Source organism: Cyprinodon tularosa, unplaced genomic scaffold, assembly GCF_016077235.1.
Source record: "Cyprinodon tularosa strain WSP-4 unplaced genomic scaffold, ASM1607723v1 ctg265, whole genome shotgun sequence".
NCBI lineage: Eukaryota > Metazoa > Chordata > Actinopteri > Cyprinodontiformes > Cyprinodontidae > Cyprinodon > Cyprinodon tularosa.
The window spans coordinates 1,143,421-1,164,907 of record NW_024038969.1 but is presented as its reverse complement, the minus strand read 5'-3'; the positions used below and the strand labels follow the sequence as shown (position 1 = coordinate 1,164,907).

Here is a 21,487-nt window from a genome sequence, read left to right as displayed (position 1 = left end):
AGATTGGAAAATCGAGCAGGTTGAATGAAAACACTCAGAGCAGCCGCTCATGAGTTACAAGGTGCAAAATTACTGCAGCAAGGTATACACAGAGGAAATGCCTTGCTGCAAAAACCATAACTCAGTAATAATGTAATCAAGCACACGTTCCTCCTCTGTGCAATCGTGTATTGATTGTGTGTATCTATGCATTAAGAGGAGAGAGGCCAACCTAATATGCCTGGCTGTAATAAAGAAGGGAACTGAAGTCATACACTCTGCGCAGCTGTGTAGTATTAGCAGCAGGCACTTGCAGACATCTTTTAAAGAGCATATGTACTCATTATTCAGTGAAAAGGACTCAAATGTTATCAGAGAAATTTGACAAACAAAACGCATAAAAAGAGTGTGCAATTAAGTCACAAAAAAACAAGAATTCAGAGTAGACTTAAAACATTAGGCTAATAAAAGCCATATGTGATATTTTTGCCCATATGTGACCCCAAATCAGACTTTTCTTTGCAGTCTGAATGGGCCATTTTCATTAATATTTTCACTTCAAAATATTAGATTTGACTAGCTTCCTTAGTCCTAAATCATATTTGTCCCACTTCATGTCCACACAGAGACTTCTCAGCAGAAATAGCCGAATCTGCTTTGTAAAACCCAATGTACTTTACCCTTTGTATATCTACACTTTCATTATGCCCATGTGGGCCAGTGTTCGGTCAGTTCATCACACTCTGTCAGAGTAGCATACATGTAGCACAACTTTAAGAGAATAACATACATCGTCTCATACAAGTCTTCTAGGCTACTTTATTTGTGCTTGATATAACTAAAGTTGTAGTTGAAGGTAAACACACAAACTTACCAGAATAGCATACAAAAAGTGAACTAGGCGAGATCATGTATGCGTAGTATAATAAACAAAAAGTTGTAGTTGAACAGAATTTAAAGCTAAACTGCTTTCACAACTTTAATGCCTGATGTAGCAGCTAGTAAGATTGTCATACAATTTGATATTTATGGCTGTATGACACCCTGACATACAGTAGCAGTTAACGTTATTACCAAATTTTTCTTGGCTTTTGTTGCTTATGGGGAACTCACGGCTCCTTATGCACATTAACTTCGTATTAACTGTATGTATGCCAGTATTATGGCCTATGAACTGACAGAACACTGCTTCGGGGCCAGTTGACCAGTTTAGACAAATAATTTTTCACAGTCACATTTAAATAGTAGCATGAGCAACCACGCTAAAGGAATAAAAAAAAAAAAAGATTTCAGCAAAAGATTTGAACTGTGCATCAGGACCAGCGGTGTAAAAGCCTTAGCCTAATGCTCTAAAACAGGCATGCCCAAAGTCGGTCCTCAAGGGCTGCTGTCCTGCAGGTTTTAGAGGTTTCCCTGCTTTAGCACAGCTGATTCTGATGATTGAAGTTCAGCAACAGCCTGTTAATCAGCTATCAAGTAAAATCAGCTGGGCTTAAGTGGGAAGCCACTAAAACCTGCAGGACAGCGGCCCTCGAGGACCGACTTTGGGCATGTCTGCTCTAAAGCATGGACTGGTAACTCCAGTCCTCTAGGGGCAGAGTCCTAACACTTTTAGATATGTGTACACTCAGACTCAAATAATTTAACAATTTCAATAGGATTCTGGACAGCCTGCATACTGAGGATGTAATTCAGCTATCTGAGGTTTGCTGGACTGGGGAATGTCTTGTTGTTGCAGAATACCATCCCTCTGGGACTGGAGTTGCCCAATTCTGCTCTAGCTCCTCAACACTCAACTTAGAATTGAAGTCTGGGCCGGGAGTGTCATAAATACATTTAATCTAATGCAGTATAATTAAAAATGAATGTAAGCTGGTTAGTGTATAAAATCTGTGGAGTGACTTCAGATTTGCTCTAAAGTATACAAATTGCTGGTTTCCTGACCAACAGTGCTGTCATCTGAGAAATTAGGCGACCACATTAAATATTTAGGTGTTCATTAAAAAACCCTCATATATCGATGTCTAATATATTTCTTTAATCCATTGCAATATTTTCAACAGAGAGGAATAAAATATGTGAGGAGAAAGCTTTCATGATCTGCTGTGGTAGCATCCCTTAATTACTCATGCCTTTCACCTGCTTCACTCTTTCCAGCTCCTAATTATCATTAATCTCATCCACCTAAGTTTCCCTTATAGTGAGCTCAGGTGCAGCTATCTAACTAGATCGTTAGATGTTGACTTCTGTTTAGTTCTGGTTATTCCAAGGTTCATGTCCTGGATCCTGTCGGCCAATGGAAAGAGGGTTTTGAGTCTGTCTCATCTCCTGCTCGTCCACTGTTCCTCCCCCTGCTGAGTCCTTTGTGTTTTTGGCTCTTTACGTGGGGAGGATCAGTTTTTATTCCAGTAAGCCTGGCTCCAAGAAGGAGACCAGTTTAAAGGTCCTGCATCAAGTACTAATTCCACGTCCTGTCTCTGCTACCCTCTTCCACTAAGCCTGCTCTTCTGCACCTGATTTTGTCTGCTTCTGTGCATCTCTGCCTGGTCAGGTTTTCGGACTCTTTTGGACTCTGAACCTGCCTGGGAGCTCTAGGATGCCTGGAAGCCTCCATCCTGCCTGTTCTGTCTCTTCCTGCCTGTTCTGCATCCCTGTCCAGGATCGGCTTCCTGCAGTCCTCCAGGTCTGCTGCTCCGTGGACACTCTGGGTGACGCGTGCCGCATCAGTCTTCAGTCCAGCGGCTGGATTGTGCCCAATTTCAGGGAGACGGACTGGATTGTTGAACCAGGTAAGTGACTCACTTAGATCATTATCTTCTGTCAGATGATCGTGGTCACTTACCTATGTTTCTCCCACAGAGTGTTTGAGGTTGGGCGGTGCCCCGCCCCCCTCCTGCAGCATCTGCGAGCCGCAGATCCTAGCAGCTCCACTTTAGTTTTGTTTGCTTTTATTTTAATAAACGTTTTGAACTTTCCTACTGACTGTCTCACCTTGAATACTGGGTCCATCTGTGCAGTTTGAAAAAAACCTAAAGATATCTTTTTAAATTGAATATGGCAGGGATGGATAATGCTTGTCTTCAAGGGCCTACAGATTTTTATGCATCACATTTCTAACACACCAGAAACAAAAGGCTACATTATCACCTTGGCATGTCAGGAAGTTTAACAGAGACCTGCCATTAACAATTTAGTTGTTTCAAGGCTAGGTGGAGCTTTTGAAAGAGACCTACTTATACTACCATGTTATTGTAATGTAAAATATGTTAAACTGTCTGCTGAAACCTTTAACACTTAGCATACACCCTATAGTGCTACAGGGAACATACTTTTTTATGGCGTAAATACTCAGTTATGGACAGAAAATACAGAAAGAAAATGCACAGCCGCACTCGAGGACGGCTGCGCTTTTGAAAGCTATCAGGGCTGAGATGCTTTCGATTTAACCAGATTAACCAATATACAACTAAGGTATGCATGTGCTTACAAAGATTATTTGTCATTTAAATGTCATTATATAAGCTTTCCAATACAAACACAATAATGCATGTTCAGTGGGAACTGTGGTTTTAATGAAATAGAAGAGGCGAATTTCAGTTAAACACTTTTAATCATTGCAAATTTGTACATAACAATGAAATGCATCTTCTGCATTTAGCCCATCCATTTAGGAATAGTAGGCTACCAATATGCAACACCCAGGGATCAGTCTGGGACTAAGGGTCTTGCTGAGGGACCCAAAGTAGTAATTGGTGGGATATACTGTAAACTGGAAAACTTGCAGCTTCCATTTGAGAACTGTAGGTCCAGCATCAGAAGAAGGTATACACCAGTACTCTAAGTGATATATTCTTATGAAATGTAAATTTTTTTAATTAATTTTTAGTAAGGAATATCTTAGATATTTTTTATTATTATTTAAGTAGTCATCAGTCAGCACAGCGCAGCTGTACTTGGCAAGTGGCAGGTGTGAATGTAAAACTAAGTGTGACAAAGGACATTTTTGGAAAATGGCATGCATATTCAGTTGTAACCCTTAAATAAAAGTGACCACCAAAAACCTTCAGTAGGTGGCAGATGATGCCTTTCCCTGTTCTGTTATATAATTTACAACGTGTGTATACTTTAACTTATTGATGTTTTTTGTTGTGCTTTAGATCTATGTGTCCTCCCCCTTATGATATGCATATGTATTATATTAAAGTGTTAATGGAGTTCATATTTGTGTACAACACAAACAGTCAGACAAAACCTTCAGACAGCCTTTTAAAGATGACCCCCAATTTACACTTTGTTAAGCTCCACTTAACCCTGCTCCGCAGCAAACTTCTCCATCCTCCTGTTACCTCATGTCTCTGCTGCTCTGCAAAGGCAACAAGGGCTCCAAGGAGCATAAACAGCATATTAAAGGCCTGTGAGCAACACAGAAGTCGGACCACAACAACTCCTTCCAATAATTTTAAAACAGTTGAAACTTCTTTCCTTTTTTCTGGATATCCAGATTATTTCAAAATTTGAATTTAACTATGAGTATACTCAGAGCAATGACACTTTATTCATTGCATATTTTTTTATTTGATGTCGAAACATTAGATACTGATTCACTACATATTTATGTATAGCTAACAGGACCTACTGTAAGGAGATCAAGAGAAGATCTATTATGGATCTGCAAAAAGATATCAGACAGTGTGTGTTCATCAGAGGTGGGTAGAGAAGCCAAATGTTTTACTCAATTAAGAGTAACTACTCCATATTTTAACCCAAGTAAGAGCAAAAAGTACAGTAGTGTTGTTTTAAAATTTCCCTTTCACAATGAAAGCCACCCGAATGGCCTCCAATTTCCAGCCAAGTTCAGCCCAGCAAAAAAGCAAGCCAGTCAAGGACCCACGGAAACAGGGGAACTATTAAACTGCTCCCAAGGAGTAAACAAGTATTTGCTTAAACTTAAAAGAACTCAGTATTTAAGCATTTTTACAGTGTTCCATCAATTTCTTTCAGATAAGTGGAGCATAGGAACTAAATGCTGCTTCTCCATGTTTGGTTCTACTCCTGGGTGGACAGATTAGGCTTGAACTAGAAGACCTGAGTGGTCTTGGACATTGATATGTAATGAGCTCAGAACTGAGGACTCTATATTCTTGGCGAGACAGACAGTAGGAAGATTCAAAATGTTTATTAAAAACAGAATGCCCAGCTGTGGACCTGCAGTGGCTGCGGGGGGAGGCGTGTGTAAGAATAACATAATTGTTGAGAGTTGAAATATAAACAATTAAACACTGTACTGTAAAGTGTTTTAACAATATTAAACTGTGAACCTGGAGAATAAATAACCAATGTACAGCTATGGACATTTCTGCAGTAATGGATATTTGAAAATAGCGGGAACATGGAAAATGACTGTAAAATGTTATTTAACTGAATAAGGTTTATATCATTACATTTTCTTCTTATTTTTTTTTTTTACATGCTCCTGCTGGTTGTTACCTTTATTCCACTCTTTATTCTCATGAGTGCAGTCTTTGTTCACTTTACAATATATATAAAAAATATATATTATTAAAAAATATAATATAAAAAATATATAATACTAAAAATATATATTACTCAGCCACATTTTATATATATATAAAAATTTTTTTTAAAAAGAAATGGTTTGGAGAGTTTGGTATTCATTCTTTTCCTGCTTTGTGTGTCAACTGTCATGGTTGCTAGGCTACAGAGTGTACTGTGATAAAAGCAGCTGAAAAGTAGATCTGTTTGAATTCACAGCCAAAACTCTTCCGGTCTCCTTAATTTCAAGGACTTTGAAGGATCCAGTCCAGGTAGACCGGGTCCTTGGAAGATGCAGCCCATAAATTCGAACACAGCCTCTGTCATGATCTGCCCTGATAGCTCACCTTAATTGTTCATTTCACTCACCTGCCTATCTCTGCCTGGTTTTCCAATTACCACTAATCTCATCCACCTGCGTCTGTTCCTTTATATTGGGATCAGTTCCAGCTATTGGGGTCAGATCATTGATTGCTCTTTGTTTGTTCCCTGTTAGATGCTTTAGGTTCTGTTTTCCTAAGTTCTAGTTAGTCCATGGTTCATGTCCCTGTTTCAATGAAGAGATTATTCCAGAGCCAGTGTCTCAGTGTCTTCAGGCGAGTTTATCCCAGAACCAGTGGTGAGAACGTTTCAGCGTTTCCCTAGTGATTCTGATCCTGATCCAGTTCCCTCTCATTCTCTGGCCCTGTCTGTCTCTGTCTGACCTTTTCGCCCGAACCACCTTTGGACTCCTGCTGGATTCTGCCAGTCCGTTTCTGGCGCGTTTCTGTCTGAGCTGGTTGCTCGACGCACGGCACTCTGAACCTGCCTTCATGCTCTGAGGATTCCTGGAAGCCCGTATCCCCCTCTTTCCTGTTTGTGTCGGAACCTCTGATCGAGCAGAAAACTACTGGGTCCCTGAACTGTTCCTGCCTGATCTGTTCTCCCCTGACCTGGATCGACTTCCCTAACTAGATTGCTTATCTTTCCAATCAGTCTTTTCTTTATATTATATTCAAACTCTGTTCAGCTGACCTCAACTCTCCTACAAACATCCACATCTTGACTGAATACTGAGGCTGTTTAACCCTTTATAGGGCACCCATTGCAATTAAACTTTTAAGCCAAGATTGTTATTTGAGGACAGGAAAAGACCTTATTACTTTTGTAGCATTAAAAAAATATGTATATTTTGAAGATGGCAAAAATTAAGGGAAATATAATAACTACAAACGCCAACATGCCTGAATATATTAAGCAAAAAACATGGAAAGGATTGTAATACACCTAGTGGTGCAACCTGGACACATCTTCAGTGACTCTCCCGAGATCACTGGGTGTTTCGGGTCTTAGTCATACACCCTCACTCGGGCGACCCAGCCGGGGGTGATCAGTTCCCCGACTTGTGTCCAGGTAGCGCACTACGCCACGCCTCCCCCCTCCTCAACCAGAGCCACCTAGAAGCCTTTTCAGCTGCTTCCAAGATGTTCTTGGTTGCTCTTCGTCTCTGCAGACCGCAAATCCCTAGGAGTCCAAGGACACGGTGTAGAGATCTGCCTGCGAAGCCCCTGCAGCCCACTTCAATAGGCTCACAGCGGGCCTTCCAGCCATTCCTCCGGCACTCAGCCACAAGTTCTGTGTATTTAGCCCTCTTCCTCTCCTGGGCTTCCTCTATTCTGTCCTCCCAAGGAACAGTTAGTTCAAGCAGCACAACCTGCCTGGTGGAAGTTGATGACAGCACCATGTCCGGGCGGAGTGTCGTGGCTGCGATGTAATCCGGGAATCTCAACTGCCTCCCCAGATCGACCAAGAGCTGCCAGTCCCTTGCTGTCATGAGCAGGCCCCTTTGGGTCTTCTTGGAGGGTTGCAGTTTCTCCCCTGCTCGAACAAAGGCAATCATGCTCCTGCTTAGAGGTTGACTCTTGCTGGTGTTTATGCCAGTGCAGATGGTATCTGCTATTGCCCGCAGGACCTGGTCATGGCGCCAGCGGTATCTGCCATCTCCCAGGGCCTTTGGGCAGCAGCTTAGGATGTGCTCAAGAGACCCTTTCCTCTGGCAGAGTTGACACGCAGGTGATTCTATCAGGCCCCAGGTGAACAGGTTAGTGGGGCTCGGGAGGACATCATACACCGCTTGGACGAGGAACCTGAAATGATGTGGCTCCGCCCTCCATACATCAGTCCAGGTGATCTTACGGCTGGAAACATGCTCCCACTTGGTCCAGGCCCCCTGCTTGCTCATGCCCACCACCCTGCTGAAGCGAGCTTCTTCCACCTCTGCCCGAACCTCCTCTTGGATGAGTTTACGCCTGTCCTTCCCTGTCACTCTGTTGTAGCAGGGCTTCGGGTTGCTGCCCAGCCCTGCCCGCCCTGTGGCCACTGTACCCACCATGGTGCTGTGATGCAGCCTCGCCTCGGCTCTTTCCACTGCGTCCTTGGCACGCCACTTTCTTCCAGTGCGGACCTCTATCCCTGCTGAAGACACCTTCCCATCAGTGGAGTCTCTGTAGAGAAGGACTTCTCTAGCCCGGGCAACCTTGAACTCCTCTGACACGCTGCTCAACGGGAGCGTGAGCTTGGTCCCATGTCCAAACAGGGCAATACTGCTCAGACTGCGAGGCAAGCCCAGCCACCTGCGCAGGTACTGACTGATCTTCCTCTCAAAGCCCTCCACGGTCGTAAGTGGGATCTCATACATCAGCAAAGGCCAGAGGAGACGGGGCAGGATGTTGTGCTGATAGATCCAAGCCTTGAACTTCCCAGGAAGTCCAGACTTGTCAACAGCTAGGAGCCACTGGTTAAGGTTGGTGCTGGTTGCTTGCCGTGCAGCGGTGTCCTTCAGATCACCATTGAAGAGCTTTCCAAGGCTCTTCACTGGTTTTTCAGACACAGATGGAATAGTGGTATTTCCCAGGCTGAAGCGGAAGCGGTCCGTTACCTTCCCTTTCCGCAAGACCAGGGATCTGGACTTCCCAGGCTTGAAACTCATCCTTGCCCAAGAGATGAGTCTATCCAGGCCTTGCAGCAACCATCTGCACCCAGGCACTGATGTAGTAGTTACCGTGAGGTCATCCATAAATGCTCGGATTGGTGGCTGCCGGGTACCAGATTTGGATAATGGGCCTCGGCACTCTACTTCTGCTGACTTAACCAACATATTCATGGCGAGGGCAAACAGGGAGACAGAGATCGTGCAGCCAGTGATTATTCCTTTTTCCAGACGGTGCCAATCCGATGTTGATGCCCCTGAGGACACCCTGAGACTAAAATCTTCATAATAGTCCAGGATGAGGTGCCGCACCTTCTCTGGGACATGATATCTGCTCAGGGATAATTCCACCAACTTGTGCGGAATCGATCCATAAGCATTGGCGAGGTCCAGCCAAAGAACCGCCAAATCACCCCTGCTCTCTCTCGCCTCACGGATCAGCTGTGTCACTACACCAGTGTGCTCGATACACCCCGGGACTCCTGGCACACCCCACTTTTGCACAGATGTATCGATGTAGGAGTTCTTCAGCAGAAATTCCATGAGACGGTTGGAAATTACCTTAAAGAAGGCCTTGCACTCCACACTGAGGAGGGATATTGATCTGAACTGCTCAATGTTCTTTGCGTTTTCCTCTTTGGGAATCCATACTCCCTCTGCATGCTTCCACATCTGGGGCACCTTCCCTCTTTTCCAGATAGCTCTGAAGATCTTCCACAGACGCTCCAGCAGGCGGGGGCAATGTTTGAAGACCTTGTATGGGACTCCACTGGGGCCTGGTGCTGATGCAGCTCTTGACGCTTTGATTACCTCTTTGACCTCCTTAAAGGTGGGTGTTCTGGTGTCAAAAAGTGTACTGGGTTCAGATGGGCATATCAGGGCTTCACAGGGGCCAAGGTCTTGGTCTCTCATGCCGTCACTGTAAGTGTTCCTTAAGTGGCGGTTGATGTCTTCCTTCGGACATGAGAGCTGGCCACTGCATTTCTCTCCCAGCAGTTTCTTTGCAAATCCAAATGGGTTTGCGATAAAGGAGCTGCGCTTGCGGGCCCTCTCCTTTCCTCTCTTCCTGTGCCACTCAGCACGGCGGAGGATGAGCAGCCTCTCCCTCACCACAATCCTTAGTTCTGCCAAGGCCTTCTTCTCTTCGTCACTCGCCTTCCTGTACTGGTACCTTAGTGCCCTCAGCTCTTGTCTGAGTTGAGCGATCTTTTTCTCACGCCGGTTTGGAATTGCTACATTAGTTGTCTTGGTGGCACGATGTTCCTTGATGCCAAACCTGTCTGATGCAATGCTGATTATGAATGTGCTCATTGTCTTGAGCCTCTGGTCCACATCACCCTTCGCTGTTACTTCTAGGGCTGAATCAACATCCTTATCAAACTGAAGCCACTCCGACTCCTTGTTGGCAGCGGGCCACAAAATCTGTCGATGTTCTGAGGCTCTGCTTTGGGGCGTCGCCGGTAGTGCATGGAGGCTCTGGGCACTGTGGGGTGACTCCGGGCCCGGATCCTCCTCCGTCTCACCAGATGCCGTACTGGGTACTGGCACTGTGCGTTGCTCCACGGGGTTCCTTAAACAGCGCATCTTGGTCTGGTGAATCTTCAGACCTTTCAGATTTTTGCAGACCTTGCCACATTTGCAGACTGCACTCGTCGTCAACTGTCCGTTTGCAAGGGTCGTTACCATAGAATCCGTCCAGTTGGGGTGCTCATTCTCCCCCCCTCTCGGGCACCCCTGGGGGTATAACTCTTTAGGGTTCTTCGTAGCGTTGTTAGGGTGCTCCCTTGCGGGAGCTGCAGTTCGGGATGCTACCCCTACCTGCCCCAGTTGCCGTCTCTCCGAGCTGTCCTCTGTCTCTCCAGATGTCACCACACTTTCGGGGTTGTCATCCAGTCTTTCCTGAAAGTCAATGGCTCTGCCATGTTGGATTAGGATTGTAATACACCTAGTGGTGCAACCTGGACACATCTTCAGTGACTCTCCCGAGATCACTGGGTGTTTCGGGTCTTAGTCATACACCCTCACTCGGGCGACCCAGCCGGGGGTGATCAGTTCCCCGACTTGTGTCCAGGTAGCGCACTACGCCACGCCTCCCCCCTCCTCAACCAGAGCCACCGTGAAGCCTTTACATTTACAGAGTGACTGACCCTTTTTTTTGTTTGTTACACCATAACCTTAGAGTATTAATGCTGATACAAGCACTTACATTTCTTACTTTTGTTACTTAGCTTATTAACTTTTTAAGTTCACTTTTTAACTTTTCAATTAGTTTTTTTTTCCTGTTTCTCTTTGCTTTTTACCTTTTTTTCTTAATTGTTAACTTTTTTTCAAGTTAATTTACGCAATTTAATTAAATTATATGTTAGGAAATATATCATTCAAGGGCTCATCTAACTGATCAAATGCAAAAATACACGTAGAAGTACCGTATTTTCATGACTATAAGGCGCATATAAACGTCTTTTTTTCCCCTCAAAATGTGCGGTGCGCCCTATGTGTGTTGTTACTGTGGACGTTCGAGACCACCATGAGAACGTTAAAGGGGGAAGTGTGGGCGTGGATTGTGTATAAAAGAACAGGTATGTGCTTTATGCAGAACTCCTCATCTCCTCATTGAGGAGATGATGAAAGCGTGGCTGAGGGAGGTGTATGTAAGGAGACCAGGTGGTTTTTTCCATATTCTGCCGGCAGATTTCTGCATTTTAAGTTAATTTATGCGTCAATAAACAGTTTCAGAGGAGTGATCACAGCGCTCTGTGTCATCAGCGATGTGTCTGTCTCACGGCCAGCTCCCAGGTTTGATTAATACTTTGTAATAAATACATGAATAAAGCACAATCATACTCAGTTTTGCCCCCGCTCTATTTTTAAATATGCAGTAGAGGTATTTAAACGTAGAAGAGGACATGTACCTGTATATAAAACCCGCGCCCAATAGTCCGGTGCGCCTTATGTGTGTGGTAAATACAGAAATGGCACACATAACTGAGACTGCGCCTTTTAGTATGGTGCGCCTTATGGTCGTGAAAATACGGTATCTTGGATATAAATCGTGTGCTTCTAGACCTCACTGAGGGATGGGGGGGCTAAGGGGTATGCAAGTGATCAAAAACGATAACTTGCCTTATGTCTAAAGGGTTAAATGTCCGTCAAAGTTAGCAGGTGAGTCTAACCACTTCCTGAAGCAGTGACATGGTATAGCAGTAGGAATGCTTCGGATGTAATTGACTTCAATGACTGCCCTACATGAAGCAGGTCTAAATACGCAGTTTATGGAAAGCCCCCTCCATTGCTTGACACACTCTTCAAAGCCTTAGCTTATCTCATAACATCACTACTGCCTGCGTGTTACTGACCTGATTCTGCCTCCTGATTCTCTGAGCCTGCATGAACCCTATCGAACCTGTCATGGTGTGTTTTTGGAACTCTGACCAATATTTAATGCCCTGATCTCGCTGTCGGATTCTCCCCTGGGTTGTCTCTGGATCTCGGGTCACCTGGCTCTGACTCTGGACCAGCTCTTGGTTTCCATACTCTGGTTTTTCCCCTTGATCATTCTGCCTCTGTCTCTGCTTTCACAGATCTGACCCTGTGCATTTCCCTGGACCAAGTAACTGTCAAAGAAGGATTCCGCCAAACCTACCTGGACAGATTCAGAAATCTTTCAAGTGACATCACACGCCAATAGACTTCTCCAGAAAATCTCAAAGTTTGTCTTCAAAATCTGAGAAGGTTAGTGAACCAGAATTCAACATTTGAAACATTGCCATCTGTTTCTGCCTGCCACCCAACTGTTCAATCACCTTCCAGAAGTTCCAGTTGCTGACTCTTGTGAATATCTCCTGACCTGCGGCAGTTTCATATTTGAATAAACTGTTCGAACGACAACTGTTGCCCCTGGTTGTAGTCAGGGTCTTCTGTTTCAGGTCATTACATTTTTATAGATGTAATTTACATAAATTGAAAACGATCTAAAGTCCTGGAGTCCTGTGGCCATCTTTAGTGATAGTTAGGTAATCTGATGACAGATCACGGTGTTGCACACACTGTGATCTCAAAGAAAATTGGAAAAATTATTCCTATAGCATTTACTGATAAGCCATTATTTGACAGCTTTTGACAAAGGATATTATTATCAGCATTGTGGAATGCCTAACAGTTGGTTTATGCTTAACATATCCACAAGGCACAGACTATGATATGAGGCCATATTATGTCATTTTACATTCAAAGCCCCTCTGCAACATCCTGACGGCCTGACTTTCCCGACTCTAGAAACATTTGTAGCTATGCAAAGAGTGTTTTGTGGAAAATATGGCAGGTGAGCAACAGTTCCTACTGGTGAAAGTTTGCAAAAATAAAAATCTATAGACATCACATGTTTTGGTCCATAAATAGCAACACAATAAACAGATTTGGAACAATTCTGGTACAGAAATTACTCTTGCACTTTGATTACAGAAAGATTCAATGAATTTGTTTGAAACAACATTTGCTTTTTTCTTGTAGTCTATGTCTACACTTCCTCATCGAGTCTGCCATAATATTACAAACAATGGGGAAAAGCCATAAATTAAAAATGCTGTAAACTGTGTTTAAGCATTTTTTTGTGAATTGTAGAGTTCAGCATATACCAGCCATTTGGCAGGTCAATGAAAAGTGCAGTAGTGATTATTGTTCTAGGCTTTGAAAATGTAATTTACAACATTTGCTGTAACTCTAAGGGCCGGATCTATCAAAGGTTTGCGTGTATTAAAACGTGAGCTATTTCACTGCGCACGCTAAAAAATGTACAAACTGATCTATCAACAGCGTGCTAAAAGGATTTGGTCTTTAAAACGTGCTAAATAGCGCCTCTTATCCATTTAGTACTTTTTCTGCAATGAATATGCAATATGGGGCGTTTACACGCTAAAGTGCGTCTTGTGGGAGGAGAACATGTAAATATATTAATTTAGCACTCGCAAAGTGATTTATCAAACCTGAACGCAATTTTGCTAACGGTATCTGACTCTATATTTAACACGTTTCAAAAGAAGGTGCAAATGGTCTGTATGCGTAATTGCGCACACATGGCAGCGGTTATTGTCGCAAGAAGGAGACAAGGAAATAAAGCAAGGAGACGCAGAGAACGCATTTTTTCACTCCGTGTGAATATTTTTGGAATGAACGAGGAAACGATCATCAAAACATATCGTTTATCCAGCATTGCCATTTTGGAGCTGTTGGGGGAACTCCGAATGGATTTGGAGCCAGCCACAAGGAGGACCCACGCAATACCAGATATCACAAAACTCCTTGCAACATTGCACTTTTTTGCATCTGGGTCATTCCAGCGTACGGTTGCAGCGAGAGCTGGGATCTCCCAATCTCGTTTTTTCAGAAGTGCTGTCCGACGGGGTCGGGGTTCTCCCCCTGCGCCTGTGGAGCAACGTGCCAAATGCTGAGGGGATCTCATCCACAGTCACGGGCCAATACAAAACACCTGTTTTTTTTTTTTTTTGGGTTTTTTTTACTGCAGCACATACCACCTTAGGGAATAAAGGTTGCCAATATATATATATATATATATATATATATATATATATATTTATTTATTTACTTATTTATTTTTTTTGTTGGGGGTCACTGTAAGATTTAAATTTCTTAATGCACTAGTTTGTACAGACTACAAACTACTTTGCCGCAAACCACAAAACGCGCAAAACCATCATTTAAATAGGGCGTCTCCAACAGTTTTGCACCTTCCACCAGTTACGCAATCACTCTTGTTAAATCACCCGCAAACCATGGTTCAGCCCCTCGCGCAAAATTCCAGTTTGCGAGCGCAAATTACTGCACGCAAAATTGGATCTTGATAAATCCGGCCCTAAGTGTACTGTGCTAGTTCCTTACACCAGGTTGATGATGTGAGAAGATAGTTGTACACGGACACTCTTTAAGCAGATAATTTATTATTTATTCCAAAAAAGTTAACAAACAATCCACTGAACTTAGTTTCTAAGTTTGAAGACACTTCAGTTTCCATCCAGGAATGTTTGTTTGATTTCAAAATGTCAGAGTTAGCATTGTGCTTGAGGCTTCATACAACAGAACAAAACAAAACTCTACTGCTGTCAAATAGGATCATAATTGCTAAGCAAAACATACCTTTTTATAGGGGGGCAGGGGAGGAAAGAAGCCTTCCACATGGGATGATATTCTTTTTGGAAAGGGAGTTTAAAAATTTGAGACTGGTTCAGCTTTAATATATGTTGTTTAGAAAATGGTCCCCCAGATTTATGACGATAAAGACCTTTAAGTGCTTTTAAAACTTCACTGACAAACACCTTTGAAAAAGATAAGGCGTTTCTGTTGAGGGGGGGATTCATGGAGGAAGTGACATTTTCAACATTGCAGACTAGAATTTTTCATGAGCTGCAATGTAATGGAGAAATTATTAATCAGTTTGTAAAATCCAATCCATAAAGAATATTTCTTTCAATAGACATCAGAGATAAGTAGTTCAGTCTGTTTTGGCCAACATTAGAAATCCATCTCCTGGGCGTGGTATTGGGTGGAAAAAGTGGACCTGACTACCCAGGGCCCACATAGGAAGAAGAGCCCCTGATAACCCTATTCTTTTTCTATCCTTTTTTTTTTTTTGAATGATTTAGGCACTCCAAATAACTGGTGTCATAATTTGTTAAAAATATATATTGATAACATTAAGCAAGAGAACAAACCTTGTTTCTGTCCAGTAAACCCATTCTGAAACCCCCCACTTGGAAGCACACAAGGGCTTAGTCCGTCCGACAAAAACTTGTGACAAGTGTAACATCAGTGAGCCAAGATTAAATGACCTGGGGGCTAGACAGCATGCTCCCCATAAAGCATAAATCAGTTCAGCAAAAGAAAAAGAAAGAATGCAGAAAGAGGGGAGACAGCTGTTGACTGCTGTCTTTCCCAAAGGTGAACTGAGTTTGCATGTTATGCAAGGTCAAATTAAATTTCACTCCAGACAGCTGCTTCTGTCTGGAGTGAAGAGGCTATTTAGCTTAGCTAGTTGCCAGCCAGGCTGTTTGCTACTGTAAATATAATGACAATTATGGGCAAGCTAACCTTAGTTGTCAAAATTAAACAGTTTCAGAAACTAACAGTGTTATGGATCAGTCACAGCAGCTGGTGCAGTGGTGGCCATTCATGGTGGCTCTCCTGAAGATTAGCAAAAACAAGGTGAAATAATTGTTTAAGTATTCAAGGAGGAGCCAGTGCCCAATGCTTACCGTTATGACTGGTTGGTTGACACCCTTAAATAAATGCCCATAGAAAAACAAAGATTAACCCCATCTGAAAGACAATATGTCAACATAATGAGGAAACACATGGCCATATGTTTAATAGTTATTTTTATTTTTTATCGGTTTATATTGTACTGAAATAGCTCTAGAAATTCAGTGTAAGCTTTCTCTAAGTTAGGGTTATTTGTATATTAAAAGACTAAAAACAATTCTTTATTCTTGTACAATTAATGAGTCCTTCATCAGATGTTGAAGTCAAGGGGTAAGTCAAAGGGTATAGGTCTGAGGATGTGAGACAAGAGCTTATGTAATCAATGAAGACCACATTTATTTTCAAAGTCACCAGTATATAGTATATTCTTTGATAGGACCAGGGTTTGGCTAAAAACAGAAAAGCAGCAAGATGAAAGTAATAAGTAGTAAGAGTAAATCTAAATGTTTGTGTAATCTTTGTCAGTTAAGTATTGAAGCAAAGAACTGTATTGATGTCCTGCATCCCTTTAGAGCCAAGAATGTGAAGACCTTCCAGAAAAAGAGCAGATATTACATCCCACATACATTGAAGGTAGTCAAAGCAAGTGAAAAATATCCTTGCCCTAAACAGTTCTAAAGATCCCTAAATGACAATTTTGCTTTCATTGTTACTGTTTATCCTTTCCTCTATGTTATTACATTTTTACCTTGCCTGACGGAAACAAATTCAGGGCTATGTGAGACACATGTGGAATAATAAAATGCTGTTACAATTCTTAACACACACAGGAAGACACTGCATGTGCAAAACACACCATAGTTTTGTTTCCGACTGATATCTTAGATAGTAAAAACATTAATATATGGAAGCTAGAACCCACCGACCTTGGTCTATATATTATTTTTATGTTAATTTATTGAAAAATTAATACAAAAATGTAAACAAATATTTGAAAATAACAAGATGATGTTCTTGCTATCAAAAGATAAACCAAATACTTTCAGATATCTGTCTAGGGACATGCCATGATTGCAGAGTTAATTCAAATGATTTCAGTGTGGACAGACCTTCAAGCTGCAACACATTGATATTTGCTGTGATGATTCACTTAATTTCCACTCATAAACTCTGTTCACATCTAGTGTTTGTTAGTCATTGACTATCAACTATATGTCATGATATCATGAGGAGAAAAATAGTTCCATCGCTAAGGTGGAGACTTTTATATTCCTATTGAAAATTAGATCAGTGTCTTGATTTTTTTAAAATAAGCCATTTTTAATGTTGTCCATAATTTTGTATAAATGGTATTAAGGATTAAACCCTTGCTACCAGAGAAGTTTTTTGAAGACATGCTTGAAAGAGCCATTTAATATCTCTTTACAAAAAGATCACACATAGACCTACTTGTTAATACTAAATTGACGACAAATGGTTCACCTCTAATTGCCTCTAACTTCACTGTAGTTCTGCTTAATTGCTCCCATTACTCTTCTTTATCTTATGCTGTGGAGATAATTTTTATCACATTATTGGAAAACACAAATGAAAATCTTGATTGTTAGTAGGACATAATGACTTCCCTCCTTTTAGGATGCTCATTTCTTGTCTTTTCTTGAGAAAGAGTATGACATAATTTTTAAATCTTGACAAACTGCTATTAAAAGTTTACCATTCATTGTAGTAAATCAGAAACCTTCATATAGAAAAATTAATTGTGGTCTTTTTGAAAGAGCTTTTGTGCATTTTTTTTTCTGCAAACATAGCTTTTAGAAATCAGGTTTCTCAGACTAAAATGGTTTGCAAGTTGAAAAGAGGTGTACATATTGCAGAAATATACGATTCCAGTCCTAAGTCTGTAATCCAAGTTCCTAAATTGGCCTCTAATGCCTAAACAAACAATTGATGCTGTACTGTAGCTTATGAGGATTACTTCTGAGCTCCTTATATAGCACAGTCTCAAGGCATCCCTAGGAAACGTCGACTTATGTTAAAAAATAAATAAATAAATAAATAAATAAATAAAAAATCCTTATAAAGTAAATATTTTTTGTAGCCACAAACATAACTGTTTTGAGTGCATGCAGCTTTTGTAGTTTTAACAAAACTGTTCAACATATGTGAGGGATCAGGTCTAGTAGTTAGAGATCAATATTTTCATCAAATTTTAATATTTACAGCTGTTATACTGATTAATTGAACTGGTAATGAAAACTTTTACATATTCCCCATATCTTTTTCTTTAGTTATTTTTTGTAAACAATCACAGTCTTAACTGAAATTCACCTAAGTCAGAAAGGAAGCAAAGAAAAAGGAATTGAGTGGGCTAATTGTTTCTACAGAAAACCCACTAATGGAGTCATTTTTTTTTCTCTTGTTCAAACAATTGAAATTGGGACCAATTGCAAAACTTTGTGTTTTATACTTTGCCAGCATTGGCTCCTGTATTTTTACTATATTTTACTGTTACGATATATAGAAATAATAGTTATATTTTAAAGACTTCAGAAAAAGACACAATGTTACATGATTATACATACAGTACAAGCATATTCCAAGTAATTATTATATTATGAAATATATTTACATCGAATTAGAGAGCAAGTTTGGAGAGAGAACTGGATCAGTTATATATGTGTCCTTAATATTTTAATAATTCATATTTATTTTATATTCATTTACAGTGGCTTTACATACTGCTCTTGATGCCCCAGGACTTGTTTGAGATTTTTTGGCTTCCCATGCCCCCGTCCTCCTGGAGGCCATGCCTCCAGAATCCACAACGAGTCAGAGTTTGTAAAGATAGTTTAGGAGCGTTAAAGAACACATTAGATGAAAGCCATAGACTTACAGTACCAATGGGCTGCTACATACCGCTTTGAACAGGTTAGTTCCCCTTATGACATCACAAGGAGAATAATTCTGAAACTGAGCAGTTTGAGCAAACATTAGCTAATAGGTGGAGGATGGTATTGAGAGGACGTTGTCATTTGGGAACATTATTCTGTAACGGCCCTGGCACTGCTGGTTGGCTTTTTTATTTGCTCCTGCTCACCTGTCTAATTTGCCTAGCGGCTGATTTACAGCACTCGTTTCCACCTTGTTCCCTCAGCTATTTATGTTGTTTGCCGGCCTACCATCAGTGCCAGATTTAAGCTGTTATGGGAGTAACTCTAGCATCAAGTGAGTTTGTTATTCTAATTCTGACCTGTTTGGTGCTTTGGATATTCAAGTTTTTGCTTTGCCCTTGTCTACCTTGTCTTCTGTGGTTTTTGTACTTTTTTCCTGGATCCAAACCTGGACTGTTTCACTGACCTCGGCTTGGATTCTCCTTACGGACACTGTTTCTCCCTCAGTGTCAGCTGGTTTCAGCTTATAATCATTTGTATCTCTGAAAGCGGCTAGGACTGCAAACGGTGGACAACATCCCTCCCCGATTCCTCTCTTTCCTTATATATGGGACTGGACTTTGAACCAGGTCAGTGACCTTTGCTCCTAGGTCAGTGCCATTCCAGTCCCTGACCTGTGTTACCTATCTCTGCAGAGAATCTGGTTATCTGCCCCACTGATGCCCAGCTGCTTGGAGTGTTTTTTGCTTAAAATAAGGCCTGTTGAAAATCATCCTGGTCTGTCTGTCTGAATATTGGGTCCTAGTTTATGAGGTTAACAAATGTTTGTCTAAAAGGCCAAACATCTAAACCAACAACCTCTTTGTCTTAAAGAGAACCCAAAATCCTGAACAATAATCACGTTTTGATTAGTGATAAAAAAGTTTTGCAAATCCAACCTCTGTACATTCTGCCTAAATGATTTAAAATTCAGGACGTAAAGCCTTACATCAGAGGAAATCCTACATTTGTCGGCACAAGTAATCTTCAAAGCTGCAGAGTGCATAGTGCACACTATCCACCGCTACCTACATATGCACATCCTTCACTGAGTGCAGTGTAAAACCCAATGAATCAAATCATCTTGACACAGAAGAGTATTACACCAGCGTTTAAATGTGGGTTATATCTTCCCCAATGCTTCCTTAGCTTTGTCGGTCACACCACAGCAGATTGTAAATGAAACAGAATCAGGCTAGTGTTCACCCTGCGTGTCCAGTTGAAACCTCTTAGCCCAAATCCTTACAAGAGTATCTTCTCGAACTCTCAAAGGCTCAGATTCAGAAGTATTACTGCCAGCACAAATAGATGCATTTTCTTTGTTTAATCGCAGAAATGTTGCAGCTCAACTCACAATAACCTGAAACAATCTTCTTGGCAGTCAGCCCAACTGTTTCTCGCTTGGTGCTCACATCTCATGTTAATTCAAGTTCGTGAGAGTATAGCTGGAAACAAAAGAAGAGACATAAAGAAGAGAAGATGGTCAAATGGGAGCACAGGATTAGGCACACAGTAATGAACACAAAGACAGCTGGAGGATTTATACAAATAAGAGTAATGGAGAAGGACAAATGAGATGGGAGGATTGTGAGGAGAGCCACCATACAAGAACAGAAAGCAAGACATACTGGGAGCACTGAAAGGACAAGAAGATAACTTAGTTCTAAAACTAAAAAGATGTATGTGAAAAATAGAGATTTAAAAGGAAAAATAAAACACAAAGCAAGAGGATGTTAAATTGGATGTTATTTAAGATTGAAAATTAATCATACAATGAAAAGAAGATAACGATAAAGAAGGCAATGGAAATAAGAATATAAAAAGGACCTTTAGCAACATAACACAAAAATAAAACGCCTTGCAAAAAGTTACCAGCTGCCGAAAATGTATAGAACTGCACAATGTGCTGTAATTGTTGTTGATTCATTGCTATTTGGAACTTTGCTAGCTCTTTTTACTTGTAAATATTGGGAAAAGCTGCAAAACCTTTTTTTTTTTTTTTTTACTTAGCTCTATTATGTTTAACTAATTTGTATTTTTGCTTTTCCTTTTTTGGTTGACACGGTGCCAAAAAACTTCTGCTTTAACTTTCAATGTGTGAGGTTTGGAAAATGAAAAGGTGAAATGATTGAATTAAATTATTTTTTTCTTTGTTAAAAGACAGTTGCGTGTGAACATCCATACAGTACCTTGCAAAATTATTTATTAACTTGATTTTTTCCCACTTTCACTGTAATGTTGGATTTCGTGTGATCAGGAAGATTATATAGCAGATCTAATTCTGAAAATAAATAAATAAATTAATTAATAAATAAATATGGCTTTCAAGGGTTTTTATTTTGTTCCTTTATTCTTAAACAGTAAACAGCTGATATGTGTGGCATTCATTCAACCCACTCAGCTAATATTTTGAAGGATCAACTTTCTCTACATCACAGTTCCAATTTTTTTAATGCACTGCATGTTTCTACTGGTTTTGCATAGGCTTAAATGTTATGCAAATTCTTTGCCAATAGTTGAATGGAAATTATTGAGAAATTGAAATTTTTAAGTTTCAATCAGATTGGACCTACCGGTAAGCTGCACCGTGACTTTGCTCTTGACTAACACATGATGCTTTAATGTAATAAAATTGAGTGTTGCATTAGCTGCAAGTTTAGGATCTATGTCCTGTTGGAAGGTTGTTCTTGAAGCCAGCATCAAGTATTTTACTAAGTTTTCCTCCATGACTGCCTTGCCTATTTCTCTCAATTTCTGTACCTAGTGAAAAGAAATATCAACATATCACAATCCCCCCCCATCTCCATGTACATTATCATCAGTGAAATATTATGTTCTGGATGAT

General features: G+C 41.0%; 1 protein-coding gene across 1 annotated transcript; it reads right to left on the bottom strand.

The window, feature by feature from the left end:
* Nucleotides 1-6,784: 6,784 nt before the first annotated feature.
* Nucleotides 6,785-10,617, bottom strand: LOC119786095. The gene has a single exon (XM_038289188.1). It carries the CDS (start codon nucleotides 10,466-10,468, stop codon nucleotides 6,902-6,904), a length of 3,567 nt encoding a protein of 1,188 aa, XP_038145116.1. The 5' UTR covers nucleotides 10,469-10,617; the 3' UTR covers nucleotides 6,785-6,901.
* Nucleotides 10,618-21,487: the final 10,870 nt, after the last annotated feature.